This window comes from Aplosporella prunicola, assembly GCF_010093885.1.
Source record: "Aplosporella prunicola CBS 121167 unplaced genomic scaffold K452scaffold_7, whole genome shotgun sequence".
NCBI lineage: Eukaryota > Fungi > Ascomycota > Dothideomycetes > Botryosphaeriales > Aplosporellaceae > Aplosporella > Aplosporella prunicola.
The window spans coordinates 375133-391877 of record NW_022983535.1 but is presented as its reverse complement, the minus strand read 5'-3'; the positions used below and the strand labels follow the sequence as shown (position 1 = coordinate 391877).

General features: G+C 52.8%; 6 protein-coding genes across 6 annotated transcripts; 3 read left to right on the top strand and 3 right to left on the bottom strand.

Annotated features, from left to right (window-relative positions):
* Positions 1-1146: 1146 nt before the first annotated feature.
* K452DRAFT_285287 (uncharacterized protein) lies at positions 1147-3219 on the bottom strand. The gene is made up of 2 exons (XM_033540087.1): positions 3092-3219; positions 1147-3040 (listed from the first exon to the last, which is right to left on the bottom strand). The coding sequence occupies exons 1-2, from the start codon at positions 3125-3127 to the stop codon at positions 1241-1243; spliced, it is 1836 nt and encodes a 611-aa protein (XP_033399789.1). The 5' UTR covers positions 3128-3219; the 3' UTR covers positions 1147-1240.
* Positions 3220-4585: 1366 nt separating this feature from the next.
* On the top strand, positions 4586-6045 carry K452DRAFT_246233 (uncharacterized protein). Its single transcript, XM_033538010.1, has 5 exons — positions 4586-4782; positions 4832-4838; positions 4888-4996; positions 5063-5619; positions 5708-6045. Exons 1-5 carry the CDS (start codon positions 4636-4638, stop codon positions 5908-5910), a joined length of 1023 nt encoding a protein of 340 aa, XP_033399788.1. The 5' UTR covers positions 4586-4635; the 3' UTR covers positions 5911-6045.
* Positions 6046-6884: 839 nt separating this feature from the next.
* Positions 6885-9119, top strand: K452DRAFT_246230 (uncharacterized protein). The gene is made up of 3 exons (XM_033538009.1): positions 6885-7765; positions 7816-8284; positions 8337-9119. Exons 1-3 carry the CDS (start codon positions 7234-7236, stop codon positions 8815-8817), a joined length of 1482 nt encoding a protein of 493 aa, XP_033399787.1. The 5' UTR covers positions 6885-7233; the 3' UTR covers positions 8818-9119.
* A 230-nt stretch (positions 9120-9349) lies between these two features.
* On the top strand, positions 9350-11401 carry K452DRAFT_267205 (uncharacterized protein; the record flags this gene model as incomplete). The annotated part of the gene is made up of 1 exon (XM_033538832.1): positions 9350-11401. Exon 1 carries the CDS (start codon positions 9368-9370, stop codon positions 11399-11401), a length of 2034 nt encoding a protein of 677 aa, XP_033399786.1. The 5' UTR covers positions 9350-9367.
* A 62-nt stretch (positions 11402-11463) lies between these two features.
* Positions 11464-13243, bottom strand: K452DRAFT_152440 (uncharacterized protein). Its single transcript, XM_033535550.1, has 2 exons — positions 12884-13243; positions 11464-12832 (listed from the first exon to the last, which is right to left on the bottom strand). The coding sequence occupies exons 1-2, from the start codon at positions 13062-13064 to the stop codon at positions 11610-11612; spliced, it is 1404 nt and encodes a 467-aa protein (XP_033399785.1). The 5' UTR covers positions 13065-13243; the 3' UTR covers positions 11464-11609.
* A 1806-nt stretch (positions 13244-15049) lies between these two features.
* Positions 15050-15841, bottom strand: K452DRAFT_152430 (uncharacterized protein). Its single transcript, XM_033535549.1, has 2 exons — positions 15525-15841; positions 15050-15474 (listed from the first exon to the last, which is right to left on the bottom strand). The coding sequence occupies exons 1-2, from the start codon at positions 15658-15660 to the stop codon at positions 15182-15184; spliced, it is 429 nt and encodes a 142-aa protein (XP_033399784.1). The 5' UTR covers positions 15661-15841; the 3' UTR covers positions 15050-15181.
* Between the last annotated feature and the right edge of the window lie 904 nt (positions 15842-16745).

Genomic DNA, 16745 nt, shown 5'->3' with positions numbered 1-16745 from the left:
TCTGATGAGCTCGTCTCGTCATCATACGTGTAATACTCTTCCACAATTTCGGACTGCTGCTGGGGCCAGGAGTAGACGTCATTGCACGCCCCGTCAATGGCATTGGTTTCGGCAGCAATGTCAACTGTAGGGCCCCAGACGCTGTATGTGTCCATGAAGAATGACTGGAATGTCGAGTAACCAATGGGGCCTTCGGCGCTTACCGGCCGCTTCGTTTTCGCGCTCTGAAGAACTACGTCTTCCGGCATGACCTCCCGCCTGAGTGGTGATGCAGCAGAGACGCGGGTGTTCACCTCGAGACGAGGGTATGCATAGCGCCATTGTGTCGGGAAACGGTTCCTAACCTTCCAACTCCCAGCCTCAAAGTCGGCTTTGAGAGCTTCGAGCATGTCTCTACGACGAGTGACTTCTTCGTCTTCTGCTGCTGCCCCGTCGCTGTCCTCTTCTTCGGAAGCCCACGCGCTTCGCGAGCTGCGAATCAATGCCTCGTTATAGGCCGTTTGCGCATCGTCGATGCGCTGTTCCCAGCTCTGGTTGAAGCTCCGATATTGGCACGGGCCACAGGCTGAATTAGAGATGAGGTCGATGTAGCTATGGCCTAGGCAGGCGGCCGCATTGGTGTTGTCTCGTCGGCGTCGTTTAGTGAAGGTGGCACGGCACCGGGACAGGCGGTAGCTAAGGAAGTGGCCGCACGTGTACCGGTAGCCATGGAGCTTGCACATGGCGCCCCCCGCAGCAATGGAAAGAATGACGGCGGAATTGACGGTGGAAGGCGTGTTCACGGCTGCAAGATGCGAGCTGATGAAGAGAGGCGCATGACTCGTGAATCGTGACGACGTCGTCCGGCGCGTCTGGTCGAGCGGGTGCGCGAAGGAGTGGTAGGCGGCAAGCACGCGGGTGAGAGATGGGCGTGAGCGTGGATGGGCATGGTCGACGGTTGAAAGCAGGCAAGCAAGCAGGCAGGCAGACACGGACCGGGCACTGATCACTGATCAGTGATCTGACTGCCTGCTTGAGTGAGATGCTCCCGTGGCTCCCTGTGCGCCCTGATGGAGGCCAAGACAGCCGGAGACAAGGCCGCAACCTCACCGTCTGGCTTTTTGTGAGCATGCAGTGTTACGGCACTCGGCCGTCTCTCGACGCCTCACTCGGGTAAGAAGTAACACAAGCCATGTCACTCAATCAATAAGGGTATATACACTGCCAAACAAAGACACCTCACATAGTACGGGTCAGCTTCCTAGTACCGGACAACAGGCGCCCCTGCGGCTTCGTCGTGGATCAGGACTCCGCCCTTGACCCCGCTCCTTTCGAACTTGTCCATCCATGTCTCGGATTTCTTGTGCTTCCCCAAGCCCAAGCCAGTGAACACTTTCTTCAAGCCGCCCATGGCGCTGTGAACGGGGCTGCTGGGCGATGTCTCATCCGCCTTCAGCTGAACCACGTTTTTGTACTTTGCATCGAGAGACCGATCCTCCATGCTCGCCTTTCTGCTGAAACTCGGGGCTTTCTCGCCGTGCTGGTCTATGCTGATCTTCATGCTCGGCCGGCGGGCCTGATGCGGCTGTTCCACACCGTGCCCACTATCAGCCAACGATGGATTGCTCAGGTTAGTGCCATCCTGCTTTCTTGTGTACTTCATTGCGGAAATGAGGTTGTCAAAATCGATATGAGACGAGGCTAAATCCCGCGTGAGGGGATCCTGTTGCCGCGGCTGAAAATGCATCGGGACGTCAGAGTCATTGCTGTGTTGCGATGACGCAGTGCGTGATCCAGCATCGGCACGTTGGCGTGTCCTGTGCTCCCTAGGTGTCTGTCGGTCATGTCCGTTTCTTCGACTGTGAGCCTTCGGCTGCACTTGCATTAAGTTCGCAATATGCGTAGGGTTGCTTGGCTTCGAGTACGGCACTTCGGGCCTCGGGGCCTTCCATTGATCCACACTCGGCAATGGTGGCAATTCCCTGTTGAGGTTAATCCCCTTTTTGCCATCTTGGTTGCGCTCGGTACTCCCGCAACGGATGCTTCCCGATCGACTGCCAAGGCTGTCACTGCTTGAACTCCGCTGCACGCCCCAGCTTCTCCAGCCATGTTTTTGGGTAGTGGGTTGCGTGCTGGCGGCTTCTGACCTCCTGCTCCTCAAGGAATCCCGGGATGCTGATTTGCTGAGCTGTGAGGAGCCTGGCCGGAAATACTCTTTGATATCCGTAACGCTCCTCCTCGCACTGGCGGTTTGGCTTGTCCGTGACACCGGACGGTGAAGCGCATCTTCTCTCCCATGGCGCTCGCGTTCCATCCGCGTCCAATTTGCTGCCTCGGCATCTGCCCGTGATGCAGCTTCCTCGTCGCTGTGCACGTAGTGAGAGTTTCGCTTTGAGCATCGCGAGGGCATCCCTGCTGAGGTTCTTGCAGTGGAGGCATAGGGGTTTCGGTCGGTCGTCGAAGCGCTCAGAGGCGTAGAATAGCTTGTTTCGGGGGAATCCAGGCCTTTGCCAATCGAACCCGTGCCTGGCCTCTCGTTCGCGATGGGCCGCGACGTGTGTTGAGGCGGGCGCTGTTCACTCTGGCTTATGGACGCCTTGCAAATTGCCGACTTGGATTCGTCCAAAGTGTCCTGGTGGTTTCTTCTGCGACTGGAGTTTGCCGGTATCAGGTTGTGCGCCAGATGACGCTCCGGGGACGCGTCGCTGGGCACCACGTTCGATTTGTGTGGTTGGGTTGATGGCATCGCAGCGATAGGCTTAGCGGCTCCTCGCGGTGGGGCTGGGTGGGCTGGCGGGTGGCTCTCGGTCCGCCTGGCTTGCATGGTCTTCATCGAGCGGTGCAGAGGGTCGGCCGCGTTGGCCTCGGCAGCCTGAAGCGCAGCAGCTTGGCCATACGAGTTGTCATCTTGCTTGAGGACGGCCTCGCAGGCGGCGCGCAGTTCTGCTTCGGTGTGGGGAGAAAGAATGCGGCGGTTGATGAAAGGCGACGAAGGCGTAGCAATGTCACGCGTTGCGAGCGACTCCTTGAGAGCCTTGGTTTCGGCCTTGGTGGGGACTTTCTGGGGCATGGTCACTTACAAGTTGTGGGATGGGGGCGCGAGGAGACTTACGATGGGCGCGAGGTTGAACGAAAACTTGCCCTTCATGGCGTCGGGCGTGAGGAGAAGATGTGAGGGCTAGGTTGCGGGCGGGACGGGAAAGGCAGCGGGTGCGATCTACAGGCGAGACGGGGTGGCGGCGCATCAGCAGCACCGGGCTGCGCGGCACGGCGTCGCTGGGGTCTGGGCTGTTTATGCGCGGCGTTCTGGACAAACGATGGACAAACCATCCGCCCTTGCCCGTCTATCTTTGGATGTGGGGAAGCCCAGCACACCCCCCTGCCCGATGCATGCGTCGACAAAGGCCGCCTGCGGCTTGTTCCTTTATCGAGTACCAGAGACACACGTCTTCATGCCACCACTCCCCCGTGCCCCCCTTAGACAGCCGTCGTCGCTGTCTCGCTGTCTCGCTCAGAGGTGAGAAGTGACATGATGACCGACCTCTCCTTAATAACCCGCCGTTGATCGCCAGCAATGTCCTCATGGCATCGACCCGTCGATGGCTCGGCGAACATCATCTGTCGTGCGAGGGCCGCACCGCGACACTGAAAGCGATGAGCAGAAAAGACATCAGCTGCTCAAACGGGCCAAATCCAATGGTCTCCTGAATCGATTGTCCATCTCATTCTCACGACACTCCCTTTCCGAGTCGCTGGTCGTCCCCGGGAAACAGCTCTCTACTGGACATGCAGCGCATCCAAGCATCATCTGGGAACATTGTTCCTCTAGGCCGGACAGGCTCTGGCCGGTCATTACCGAGCGTTCCTCTCGTTCCTCTCGCTGTGAGGAAAACGAATCTGCCGTCAGAAGTCCACTGAAGAGTTTTTCGTTCTGGCCTTATGATCATCCACATCCCTTGCGGTCGAATCCGCCGCTTCCGAATCTACCGACAGCTCCTAGTTAGAACATCATCGCTTTTTGTTCCTGTATGAGTGCTCTCTATGCGGGCAGATGGTCTTCTTTTTCAGTCGCACTTTGCATTGCTGTTCCCGTCCGAGGCTGACCAGTCGTCATGCAGCAGTACCTGTCAGCAGCGGGTGGCTGACGGCTGGACGGGTAGCTGGCGGGTAAGGATGAAATTGGCAAATCGCCGCTGCCGGTGCCCGATCCTGTCGGCACTGCTGCGGCATTGTTGCGACATTGTTGCGGCAGTGATTGGACGCTGTCGACAGTTCCTTCTATGCTGTAAGGTAGTCCATATGCGCTTGGAATGCCGTTTTGGGCAATCAAGGTGTTAAAAGACCACACATCTCTCCACCTTCTGTTGCCTAGATAGGAAGGCGCTAGGCCTGCTTTTCGTTACAATGAATGTCGCTGTGCCGCGCGCGGCGCTGCCGCCACCGCGGGACCCCAGGCAGGTGCTGGCGGGGCGTGTGGCGGGGTTAGGAATTGATCTAAGTCCGAAATGGCGTCAGCACCATGCCGTGCATGCTTAGCAATTCGTGCTTAACAATCCTGAACGTCAACCCCGCATATATTCCTACACTTCTGTTACGTTTCCGTCACCACTTGCCACTCTACACCTACTACTACTATACTCGCCTTTTAAATCCAACATGGTCAAGAACCAAGCAGCTTGGATCACTGCCGGCAAGGCTAAGCCCCTCAAGGTCGACGAGGCGCCTGAACCGAAGGCGGAGGCGGGGGAGGTCGTCATAAAGAATCAGGCTGTGGCCGTCAACCCTGTTGATTGGAAGGTTCAGGTATGTCCATGGGAAACCATGCAACTCTAACTCTGCTGACGCTGCACAGGACTACGGTATGCTTGTTCAGTGAAGCTTCGGCAATCCGTGCTCACAGTGAATTAGACTTCGTCATCAAATCTTATCCCAACATCCTTGGAACAGACGTTGCCGGTATCATTGAAGAGGTGGGAGAAGGTGTCACTCGCCTACACAAGGGTCAACGTGTCATCGGGTGGGTGCATTGATCACTAGAATCATACTGTGGCGATGAGGACAACTAACGTTTATGTCCGAATAGCCATTGCCACGGACTAGGTACTGGCGAAACAAAGCACGCTGCATTCCAACAATACACCGTCTGTGCCGAGATCCTCGTGTCACCGATCCCGGATTCCCTGAGCTTCGGCCAAGCCGTTGTACTTCCTCTCGCTATTTCAACCGCTGCTGCCGGCTTGTATCAGAAGCCGCACCTTGCCCTCCCATACCCGTCAAAGGATGCGAAACCAACGGGCAAGTCGATCCTCGTTTGGGGTGGCGCCTCGTCTGTCGGTGGCACTGCGGTGCAGCTTGCTGCAGCTTCTGGCGTACAAGTCGTGGCTACCGCTTCAAGCCGCAATCACGATTATGTGAAGTCGCTAGGCGCGAGCAAAGTCATCGACTATAACTCCCCCAGCGTGGAGGACGATGTCGTAGCCGCCTTGAAAGAGGGTGATTTTGCCGGTGTTTACGACTCTATCTCTACTCCGGACACTTTCAAGCATATCGGCACAATCGTTGACAAGCTGGGTGGCGGAAAGATAGCCTGCGTGCTTACTCCTCCGGATGATTTGCCTAAGAGCGCACAGGCACAGGGCGGTAAGTATTTCTTTTCGAACACGGAGACCTTTTCCTTGCACAACCAAATCTTTTTTGTCTTTATGCCGTCAACTGATATCGTTTCTAGTTTTCGCTATCACCATTGCGTCTGAACACAAAGAAGTGGGTAACGCTATATGGCGTGAATATGTCCCTGAAGCTCTGGCAAGTGGCCGTTTACAGGCAAAGCCCGACCCGCTTGTTGTAGGCTCTGGCTTGGAGAAAATTCAAGACGGTTTGGACAAGCAGAAAGCTGGTGTCTCAGCGAAGAAGGTCGTCATTACCTTGTAGTAAATTACTAGCTACTGAAGCAAGTGGGAAAGACAAACATAACAATTTGTTATTCCTCTAAGAACCGTCTGGTACTACTTGCAAACAAAATGGAATACGCAAAGACAGGCTAGTGGATGACATCAACGAACCTAGAACTTTTGGTTGATATGTTTTCACAATTTAAAGTGAGGTGTTCATAGGTCATCCCAGCCGGCTTGTATGTTTAGCACCTGGACTGGATTTTGGTCAATTATGAGAAACTGATCACAAACTAGCTCAAAGAACATCTAAGTTGCTTGGTTTCCAGGGTTGAGAAGGGCCAGTCTTGGATGCCTCGACGAAACACCCTTAAGTTTGGAGCATTAGCTATTGCCTGATCAGTCGCGTCAGTAGTCACCTACTATAATTTCCGGGTAAGAGACGGGTGGCAACTTGCCTATCTCGGTGCAATACCCTACAAACCGACTTGTTCCGGCCTGGGGTACTTTCTGCTCTAAACCCATCCAGTGAGTTTTCTCGTGATCTCTGCTAATTCATACCTGTAGTATTTAGAGGGGTAAGCCGTACAGATCATGCTCAGCAGCCAGTGAACATTGTACGACTATACTGAGGCGTGTGAGATCGGCGTAAAGATAAAGACCGACAGCAAGTAGTTGAAGAAAAATGGGAATTAAGTAAGTTAACTGCGGCAGCCAGACACAGACAAGTCCCAAGTGTCATGCTTTATTAACCATCATGGACAGCTGTAAGTGTTTGATAACGATATACCCAATCGATAGTCGCGGTGGGGTTGGGATTTGTATACTAAACAGGGCATAGTGGCTTTTGTGGGCTAAACCACTTCCAGCTCAACTCTATCGCCTGGCTGAATGTCACAGCAAGGCGTTGGAAATAGAAGCCGACATATGCGGCGAAATCGTCTACATCCTCGGCTTGGTGCACGTCTACCCCTTCTGGATAGAAATTCCACTCCCATGCTGTCTCGCGCGCATCATGCCCGTATCCCACGCCGCAGATGACCCTCTTTGGCATTCAAGAGGATCTGATTTTCCTGCTTCGCAAAGCGTACCTTTCTTCCTATCTAAAGCCTCTTAGGACCCCGCATCTCTTGGAGATAAGCTTCTGCCAGCTTTGCTATGACCATTTACACGGGAGTTTGCCTCCTGCGTCGATAGAGACTTATAAAAAACGTCTACGGCAGAACACAACACTGGACCTTACAACAAAAGTCTGTATTCGCAAGCTTTTTAGAAAGCCGTTATCGCCAAGGCTTCCTCTTTCTCCACTCTCCTACATTCTCGCTCGCCCTACTATTCTCAGCGACCTTGAGTCAATCAAAATATGGGTGGCATTATACTTCTTGCACTTGCGGTGGCTTTCCTTGTCAGCTCCATCTCATACCTCTCAGTCAGTAAGCAACAGCGCGGCATTCTTCTTTCCCGACTGAGTCTCCACCGCCGACGATCATCCGGTGCGTCGACTCCGCCACGGTTTTTGTCGCAAGAAAAGAAGGACAGCAGCAACTCGTCCTCCCCGGATTACGTCGACACATTTCCACCATCGCGCCGGTTCATACTCGATGAGGTCAGGCCCGATATTGCAGAGAAGTCTAAGTATTCCCTGAACTATTTGAGCCAATCAGCCGGATGTCAACAAACTCCATTAGCCATTGATGCCAACTTTTCAACCGCGGAAGGAACAGCCTTCACACCGACCGGGTTCTCTGTTGAGGAGGTCAGATCACTTGGTGATTTTCCGGACTATGCAGCGCTCAGTGGCGTCCCTCTCCCAAAGCCATATCCGGAGTTCGACGTCAAAAGAGCAAAAGCAAAGCCATACAGACCTCTACGATGGGCTTACCACCAGACAATGTGTATGTTAATACCAGTTTTCTAAAGCTTGGGTTGTACTAACGTCTTACAGCATTCAGTAAGATGGATTCTGACTGGTGGTTGGAGCTTGAAAACACCTACGTCAACCGTGTTAAACAACGACAAGACCTCTTCGCCAAACACGGCAAGCGTGTTCTTGATAGCCTTCCCGGATCAGAACTGGCTTGCAAGGAGTTGATGGAGATGTGCCTTGAGTTTCTCTGCGCCAGGTATCCGCATTATTTCCGATTGGACAAGTGCGAAATGATCTTCCACAACGACATACTCCGGACGCAGTCTAACCTGAAGCAAGAACATCCCCTCCATACCATTCTCAACAACATTCCCGAAGATTTCGGTATTACTTTGAGAGACGACAAGACTGGATATTACTATTTGCGTGCGGGCGTAATTTGCAGCTCACTGGGATGGGACTTGGGAGTCAAGTTGGGTATGCGGCTGGACGAGATTCATCAACCCATTCCGGATTACAAAGAAAAGATGCGGTTTTCTATGGACAGGTAAGCCTGGTTCTCATACAAAGACGTGATAACATTAGCTGATCTATCATAGATACTTTGCAAAGAAACCCACTGACAAAGCCATCCAACGCGGCTCATGGGGTTTGGAAGTGGACGAGCCCCTGTACATGCCTGCTGGCGATCCGCATGAAAAGTATCGCGAGGTACAGGACCCCAGCTTGGACATCTCTCGAATGCATCTGCGAGTGGACTGGCAAACACTCCGGCGACTACCGCTCTCTGGAGCAATAGTCTTCAACTTCAAAGCCTTGTTTACTCCGGTAGAGGCTTTCCGTGAGGAACCTTATATCCCATCACTGCTTTTGAGGATTCTAAAGAATGGCAAAAAGAATTTGATGGAGTACAAAAACACCTGGCACACTGAGCACGTTGTGGTTCCCGCGTTGGAAGCATATAGAAAAGAGCAAATCCAGAAAGGCATGATACCCGAAAATTGGGACGAGCACACATTGGAGGAATACCCGATGTACCCAAGATGGGAAAAGAGATGGCATTTGGAACAAGGCTTTTGAATCGACCAGGCTTCGTCTCAAAGTTTCATTTATCATGGCTTTTTGTAAGGGTATGCAGTTTACAATTCTTTGTTTGATACTCAATCAACTTGAACTCACGGTGCAGCCTGCATGAAAATTCTGGGAACAAAATAGCAGGACATCTCACTTGACAGTATTTTGGTCCATCTTATCGTATCCACCTATAGTAGTTAGTTATAAATATCGATAGCTAAGGCTACGAAGTAGTCGTTGGTAAGGTAGAAATTTCCTTAACTCCTAAAAATACCATAACACTAGGAAGATAGGACTGTAGTTTGATCGAAAGGCTAATCAAAGGATTTGTTTTTATAGTGGGTTCTAGTAAACCCCCGTTGAGACTTACAAATACTCCTACCTCGAGACACCGGCGATGTTATTTGCGCGTGGATGTTACCCGGAATTTAAAAATCCCGGATCGGTCTGTGACGTAAGCCTAGCTCTTTTGCTCTTCCTGTCTGTTCCATGCAATCCACAGAGCTGACAGATTGAGGGGTCCTTCTTGCTTGCTTCTCAGACTTAACCCCTTGACATGTCATTCCCTCCTCTGGCTGCATCCTCACCTCCACGAATACCTTCCTCATTGGACTTGGGTGTTTTACCGCCAATGTTTATCTTGCCTACTCATTTGGCTGATGGGGAACTCCAACGACTTGAAGACTGGCTGACAGAAAACGGCGCGCTCTTGACATATAATGTAGCCGAGGCTAAACTGGTCCTCGGCAGGGTCGGTACCAAGCGGCGTGCAGAGTTGGAGCTCCGTTCTCGACAGTTGTGGACCGAAGAAGTAACGCTGCCCCCAAGCTCGCCAAAGAATTTCCGCTCCGAACCTCCAAGGAAGCGCAGGAAGACAGCCGGAGTGGAGGGTGATTCGACTACCGATGATGAAGACCGAACATTCGAGAGCCACGGCGAAACAACTCACACCCAGACACCCTTTCCAATAGATGATTTCTTGAATAATATCACAGTCGTCAAGTTAGCTTGGCTGGAAGACTCTAAAGGGTTGGGGAAACTTCTTCCCTTGAAAAATTATATTACATACCAAGGGAAGCCTATAGACCGATCCACTCGAGCATCGGTGTCACCTTCACTACAGCAATCTCCGGTAAACAAGTTGCCACATTTGGCACCTGAATTGCAGAGCAGGCAACCCGAGAAGCCGCGCACAACGCAAGATATTCTGGAAAGAGCAAAATCCGATGCACCCTCCAGTCCTGGTCGGCGTCAGGGCCTCACGCACTACAGTTCAGTCAACCGCGGTCAACACAGGTTCGGAGGCCGGTCGTTTGCTTCGACCAACAAAACTGCCGATCACCATTCACCAAACAAAGTTGCACTTCTTCAGCAAACGACGAGCGAGTATGAAGGTGTAGGAAGTGATATTCCTGAGCCTCCCGAATGGGTAAAAAAACGAGTCAAATATGCATGCGAGCGGTCTACAACAGCAAATCCGGCAAATGGCTCTTTTATAGAAGAGCTGAAGAAGATAAGACTAGCGCGTCTGCTCAGTGGCGATGAGATAGGTGTCCGGGCTTATAGTACCTCGATTGCTTCAATCGCGGCATACCGATTCCCCTTCTCTACCGCCCGTGAAATTTTAGCCTTGCCAGGATGCGATACCAAAATCGCCAATCTTTGGGTTGAATGGAAAAACAACGATGGCAAAATTAAAGCGGTCGAGGAAGCGGAAGAGGATGAAGACATGAGAGTTTTGCGTCTCTTCTACGACATATGGGGCGTTGGGGCAACAACAGCTCGTGGGTTCCTTTGTGATAAGGGGTGGAGAGACTTGGACGATATTGTCGAATATGGCTGGAGTGCATTGAGCAGAGTACAACAGATTGGCGTCAAGTACTACGATGAGTTCTTGACGAAGATTCCACGACCTGAAGTGGAATTCATTGCAGCCAAGGTCAGAGAACATGCGGTAAAGGTCCGATACGAAGGAGTGGAAGTAGTGGTCGTTGGCGGGTATAGAAGAGGAAATGCTGAAGCCGGCGACGTCGACGTCATCGTATCTCACAGAGACCTCGCAGCAACGGCCAATATCATCACTGACATTGTCGCCAGCCTCGAAACTGAACAATGGATCACGCACACGCTACTACTCAGCTTGAAAGGTACCGAACGCGGACAGTCGACTCTCCCTTTTCGCGCCGCCGGCGGGGGTGGACATGGCTTTGATACCCTCGATAAAGCTCTCGTTGTATGGCAAGACCCGGTCTGGCCTACCCAAAAGAAGGACCTTGCTACCAACCCCAAGGCGAAGAATCCAAACATCCACCGTAGGGTGGATATTATTGCATCACCCTGGCGAACCGTCGGCTGTGCCATTACAGGCTGGAGTGGCGGAACAACATTCCAGCGAGATCTAAGGCGGTATGCGAAAAACGTAAAGGGGTGGAAGTTCGATAGCAGTGGAGTACGAGACAGATATACCGGAGAAGTTGTCGAATTGGAAGGGCCCCGGGGCGTTGAAGGAACCTGGGAAGACGCTGAAAGAGCCGTCTTCAAGGGAATGGGCTTGGTCTATCGCGAGCCTTGGGAAAGATGCACTGCTTAAGAATTGTTGTGCGCGTGGTCGGCTTGGATGTCTACAATTAACAGTGAAATGGACTAACCTTAAAAGAAAAACGAGTTTATTTACCATCACTGTCTACACCCTTCTAGATATTTGATTTCCTACAACGTGTCAGGTACGCAATGCAAAACGGTTGGTGAAAGTTGGAATCTAGCGTTTTGTGGGCATCATCTCTCGAAAGATACCACGATCATCGATATCTTTGGAATACCTCTTCTTCTTGCAGTCTCGCTTCGACTAGTTCTACAACCTCTTTGTCGTAGATGTCTTCGGGCTGTTTGTCGCCCTTCAAAACTTCTTTTTCGTGCCTCGTAGCCTCCTCTTTGGTCATGCACACCAAATCCCTTATATGCAGCAGCGAGTTGTTCTGTCCAGGAAACCTGTTGTCCACGAAGCCCTCGGGAGGTGCCCTCCATCTCGTGAGAGCTAACCTAGTAGCCAGCCCGGTGACTACGCTACGACCCCTGTAAACCTCTTCCACAAGATACCCAACATCATCTTGCGTGATGGGAATACGGAGGCCTACGGCATCCACCCCACGGTGTCTTGCTAACCTCTCCTCCAAGCCTTGTAAGGCGCCGAGCATGCCATCGTACATCTTGTCCCGAGACTTTGACGGCAAGTAGTCATGAGGATAGCCGGTGATTTTTAGAATGACGTGGTTTGCGACTGAAAGTCCAAACATGGCTGGCATGGTTCCAAGTACAGGCAATATGCGGACTCGAAACTCGGGTAATACCCCAAGCTCGCCCACGCTACCCTTGTTGTACTCCTCTTCAGGGAGTGGAAGGAGTTGAGCTTTACCCGGAGCTGTCTTCTCGGTGGAGAAGACGACTGGTACGCCATCCTTGATACCCATGGCACGCAGCCTTCTCCGCGTAGACCTGGAGAGGGGATCTTCAGTGCTGGCGGATATGTCACCAAGGAACACTCTCGTCGGGTCCGATTTGCACCCTGCACCCATTGACGAGATGACTTTGATACCGTTTTTATGGCAATAAGCGAGCAGGGCAACCTTGCTGTCAATGTTGTCGATGGCATCAATTACGAAATCCGGCTTTTGTCCATCCATGTCGGCAAGTTGTCGCTCCGCAGATTGCTCGTTGAACAACTCATTCCAACAATCAAAGTGTGTCCAGGGGACAACTTGTTCCAATCTCTTCCGGATGCAATGCACCTTTGGTGTCCCGACATCTGCCAACGTCGCCAATGCGTGTCTGTTCAATGAGGACAATGTAACCTGGTCAAAATCGATGAGACGCAACTTGGAGACGCCAGACCGAGCGAGGGCGGCAACCGCATGGGAACCAACACCGCCGCAGCCGACGACGATGACGAAGGAAGAGCGCAGCTTAGCAAGGCCCTCGTCGGTGAGAAAAACGCGGTTGCGCGCAAGCTGTTCCAGGATCAGGTCTAATGGCTCAGTCAGTAAATCGAGCTTGTATACCCGAGGCTCAATCGTACCATCATCGTAGTCGCCAGAGCGGGCTCTAATTGCTAACGCAACACTTCGCTCGTCTTCTTTTGTGGGCGCAAACACATCGGCCGCAGCACCGTACTCGGTAAGCTTTACTTCGCGGAGCAATGTTAGAGCGCAGTTTGATCGGGTAGCGGATGGATGTTGTACGCACCCTTGTAGCAGCATGCTCTTGACTGATGTCAGGAATATGTGCTTTCACGCGGTCAACTTCGCGCTTCCGCCTGACTGTCTGAAATCCTAGCACCAGCCCAGCGGCGAGAGCGCCAGAAGCAACAGCAGTTGCGGCTAATTGAGCATTGTGCGAAGAAGTACTTCGTGATATCCAAGAAGACATGGTGTGCTGACACAAGCGGAGCAGAGGCGGTTCAACGGCGCATTCTCGTGCGAGTGAATGGACGAGTCTGGTGATGGAGCCGCAAAAGCTTCGCAGTCGCAGGGTTCGGCACCTGCGGCGTCATCACCCAAAGATCCCTGTCCGCAGCCGAGCCATAGTCACATTGTTCAATTCGAATAGCTGCGAGCCATGCACGACTCTGTCCAAAGTTGTTTTTATTATAGCAATATTTCCTTTTCCTGTTTGTTTTATTTTCTATTTTATTTTATTTTTTTTTTTTTTTTTTGGGGGGGGGGGGGGGGGGGGGGGGGTGGGGGCCGCCACCGGACGCACTTCCAAACCTGCCTCGTGACCCAGGGCCAGGGCGACCGTCCACATTTAGTTGTAAGAATGTTTGCTTTTGAGCGCCAAAGCCCAAGACCCTCCTTGCTCCTATCGCCACCGCCAATCAATACCCCGTCCTGCCAAGCTCCTAATTATGTACGTCTCTTCCGCACAACGACAACGAAGAAGAAAGGAAAAGTATTTAGTGGAACGAGAGTGGTACCAAGACCCGGATTTGCTCAGGGAATCAAAATGAAGCTTGTGTGCTTTCAAAGATGTTTTCGTGGCAATATAGTGACAAATGAAGTATCACACGCCAAACGCCAATGCTAATGTCGTCAATATGGATGAAAATGGAACGTTGGTATCGAGGCACAATAGCGAGCCTGTTGATCTTCAAGCAGTGGGCAGTGATTAATTGCCCCAGGAGGATCGCGCATCGAATGAAGTCCTGTCAGGCGGATCGGGGTTGCGCACCTGTCAAGCACCACGTTAGAAAATTCTTGTCCAAAAACGCAAGATTCGGCAAGGCTTACGTTGAGCGTCCTGGTATAATCCTGATTGTCATCCAAGGATATTATACTCGAGCGACTGCCGGTCTCCACGCCGAATGGAGTAGGGTTCAGTCGCTGATCATGGAAGACCGGACGGCTGTTGCGCCTTTCTGAGTTTGGCGTCATAGTGTCTGACCACTCGGTGCCGAAGTGAGAGCTGTTCCGAGTATTGACAGGAGGAAGATTGGCGCCGTGATCCTTTTCACCGGTCCGTAACAAGCCGGTCTTGCTCATAGTACTGACGTTCCGGCGCGGTCCATTTTCGTCGTTTGCCTCCGCATCTTGTGCTTGCTTCTCGTTTTGCCGACGACGAAGAAGTAAAAAGACGAAGGCTAAGAGGGCGGCAAGTCCCAATAAACTGCCAATCACAGCTCCGGCAATGGCACCACCTGATATTCCTTTAGATTTCTTTCCAGACCCGTCAATCTCCGGTGTGCTGGTGACGGTTTGTGTGACAACAGAGCCGCCGACAGTGACCAAGGTGACTTGCGTGACCGGAGTAGCAGTCTTGGAGGACGTAGACTCTGAAGTGGATGAAGAATCCGATGTTGAGGTCTTTGATGCAGAGGTTGTCGAGTGGTGAGTTGTGGAACTATACTTCTGCAAGATCAACAATCAGTATCATAAGTCATGTGACTAGTAATATGAAACAACGAGAAGAGGTCCGTTCGTACGGGTATGGCTTGGGTGGTGATGTCCCCTGCAGATTCGGTGACCGTCTGGTAAATAGTCTTGGGATCAGCTGTCACCGTGGTCGCCTGAGCAGAAGAACTCGGCGACGCCGTCGAACTCTGCACAGGTGTTAAAGGACGTCTCTTTTAGGAATGTCGAACACTAATCGGCAAAACGACCACGCAAAACGAAGAACAGCAAACCAGACACCGAACGGTCACCAAAAGACTGCAGAGCCATGGCGCACGCATGGGGGAGGGGAAGGGAGAAGAAGAATTGGGAAGGGGAGTGATTGAGTGTAGGGGAGAAAAACGAGAAAAAGAAAAAAAAGGCAAAGAAAAAAAATACTCATATATGAGTAGACCAGCAACGCATGAATGCAAGCAGCTCCGACATAACTAACTTACCGTACTCGTCTTATGAGTTGAGGTACTCGTAGCAGCGCTTGAGGATGCACCTATGGTACCAGAAGGCGAAATATTAAGCGCTATGTAGCCGTAGAGGCTATTATCTGTAGACCCGCAGTTTTCCGAAGGGTAACCTGGGCAAGTCTGGTCACAGCTATCGGTGCTCGACTGGGCGGCAGGCACGTAATTGGAGCACCAACAAGCGTTCCCCTGAATAACAGCAAAGGCGTACTTGTCAACACATGCGTCATGGCAAAGTCCGGTGGTTTGATAGACGCTCGTGCCTAGAAGAAACGTGAGCGTGAGTATGGCCGAGTAGGAGTAGAAAGCGCACCCTGCGAGTTGCCAGAGCCAGTGTTCTGGGTGGAGCAGTATTTCTGCGTGAGAGCCTGAGCAGAACCGACAAAAAACGGCAGGATCGAGAGCAGATGCAGGACCCGGATCAGCCGGGGGGGCTGTTGAAGGCGCATGTTTGACTTGCCCCAGGAGGCAGATTATGCTTTGGCGGCCCAAAGCCTTGGGGAAAGGATGGCGGAGAGTGGCGGAGCGGCGAGTGGTGACTGCGTGGAGCGAGTGTCTTTGAGGCTTGCCAGCGGAAGATGGGTGTTGTCGGGTGTTCGGATGTCAACAGAAGACCCAAACCCGGCGAAGAAACGGAGCCTTAGAGGAGGGTCAGCCTGGGCCGTTGTCGCATGGCGCGCGGGGCCGGCGGGAGAGGATGGCAGGAAAGGTAAGAGAGACGCGGTCGAGAGGTGTGGAGATTGAAGGTGAGGATCACGAAACAGACAGCTGGGAAACGCGGCGCGCGGACCACAGCCGAATGCAATCAAGCCTTGCCGGAAGCGATTCTGGGCCGCGCAAAACGAAGGGGGGTTGTGCGGAATACGAAGACGCACCAAGCACTGTGACGCTGGATGGGAACGGCCGCCTCGACAATGGTTTCCTTTGAGCGTCTTGACGTCAAGACAACAATGTGGTCAGAGGGTTGGGTTGGGTGCGTGCGTAACGAGCGGCGACGAAGCAAAAACACAACAACGAGGGTGAAGAGGGCGCAAAGGCACGCTCGGCGATGAGTGACGGGAGCTGGGAGGTGTTGACGGGGCGGGATCTGCCTTCTTGCGTTGCGTGTGTATGCGGGGGGCCTAGGTTTGTCATTGCATACGATGCACTGGTGAGCGTTCACTCGCTCCGGCAAGGCCCTCGTCCGCTTCCGCCGCCTGGCGGCCGCCACATGGCCCAAAGGGGATCTTCTTGTCGCCCTTTACCTGGCTCAACCGGCCGTAGCGGCGTGGCTTGCGCGCAATTAACACCACGCAGCGTTTGATGAGCTCCTGCACCGCCCGCGTTATTTCGATCGTCAGGAGAAGCAGCCAGTGAGAGGCCAGCTCCGCCAGATCTGCCTCTCGCTCGACCTTGCTTCAAGGCCCACGCCGCGTCTGAAGCTTGCTGCTCCTACTCGCCCAATCGCCGCAAAGTGGCCGCCGTGCGATGACAAGTGTGGCTGTCTAGTGTCTCGGCCGGCACGGCGCCTTCTCCCTAGGCAAGCCTCCCGTTG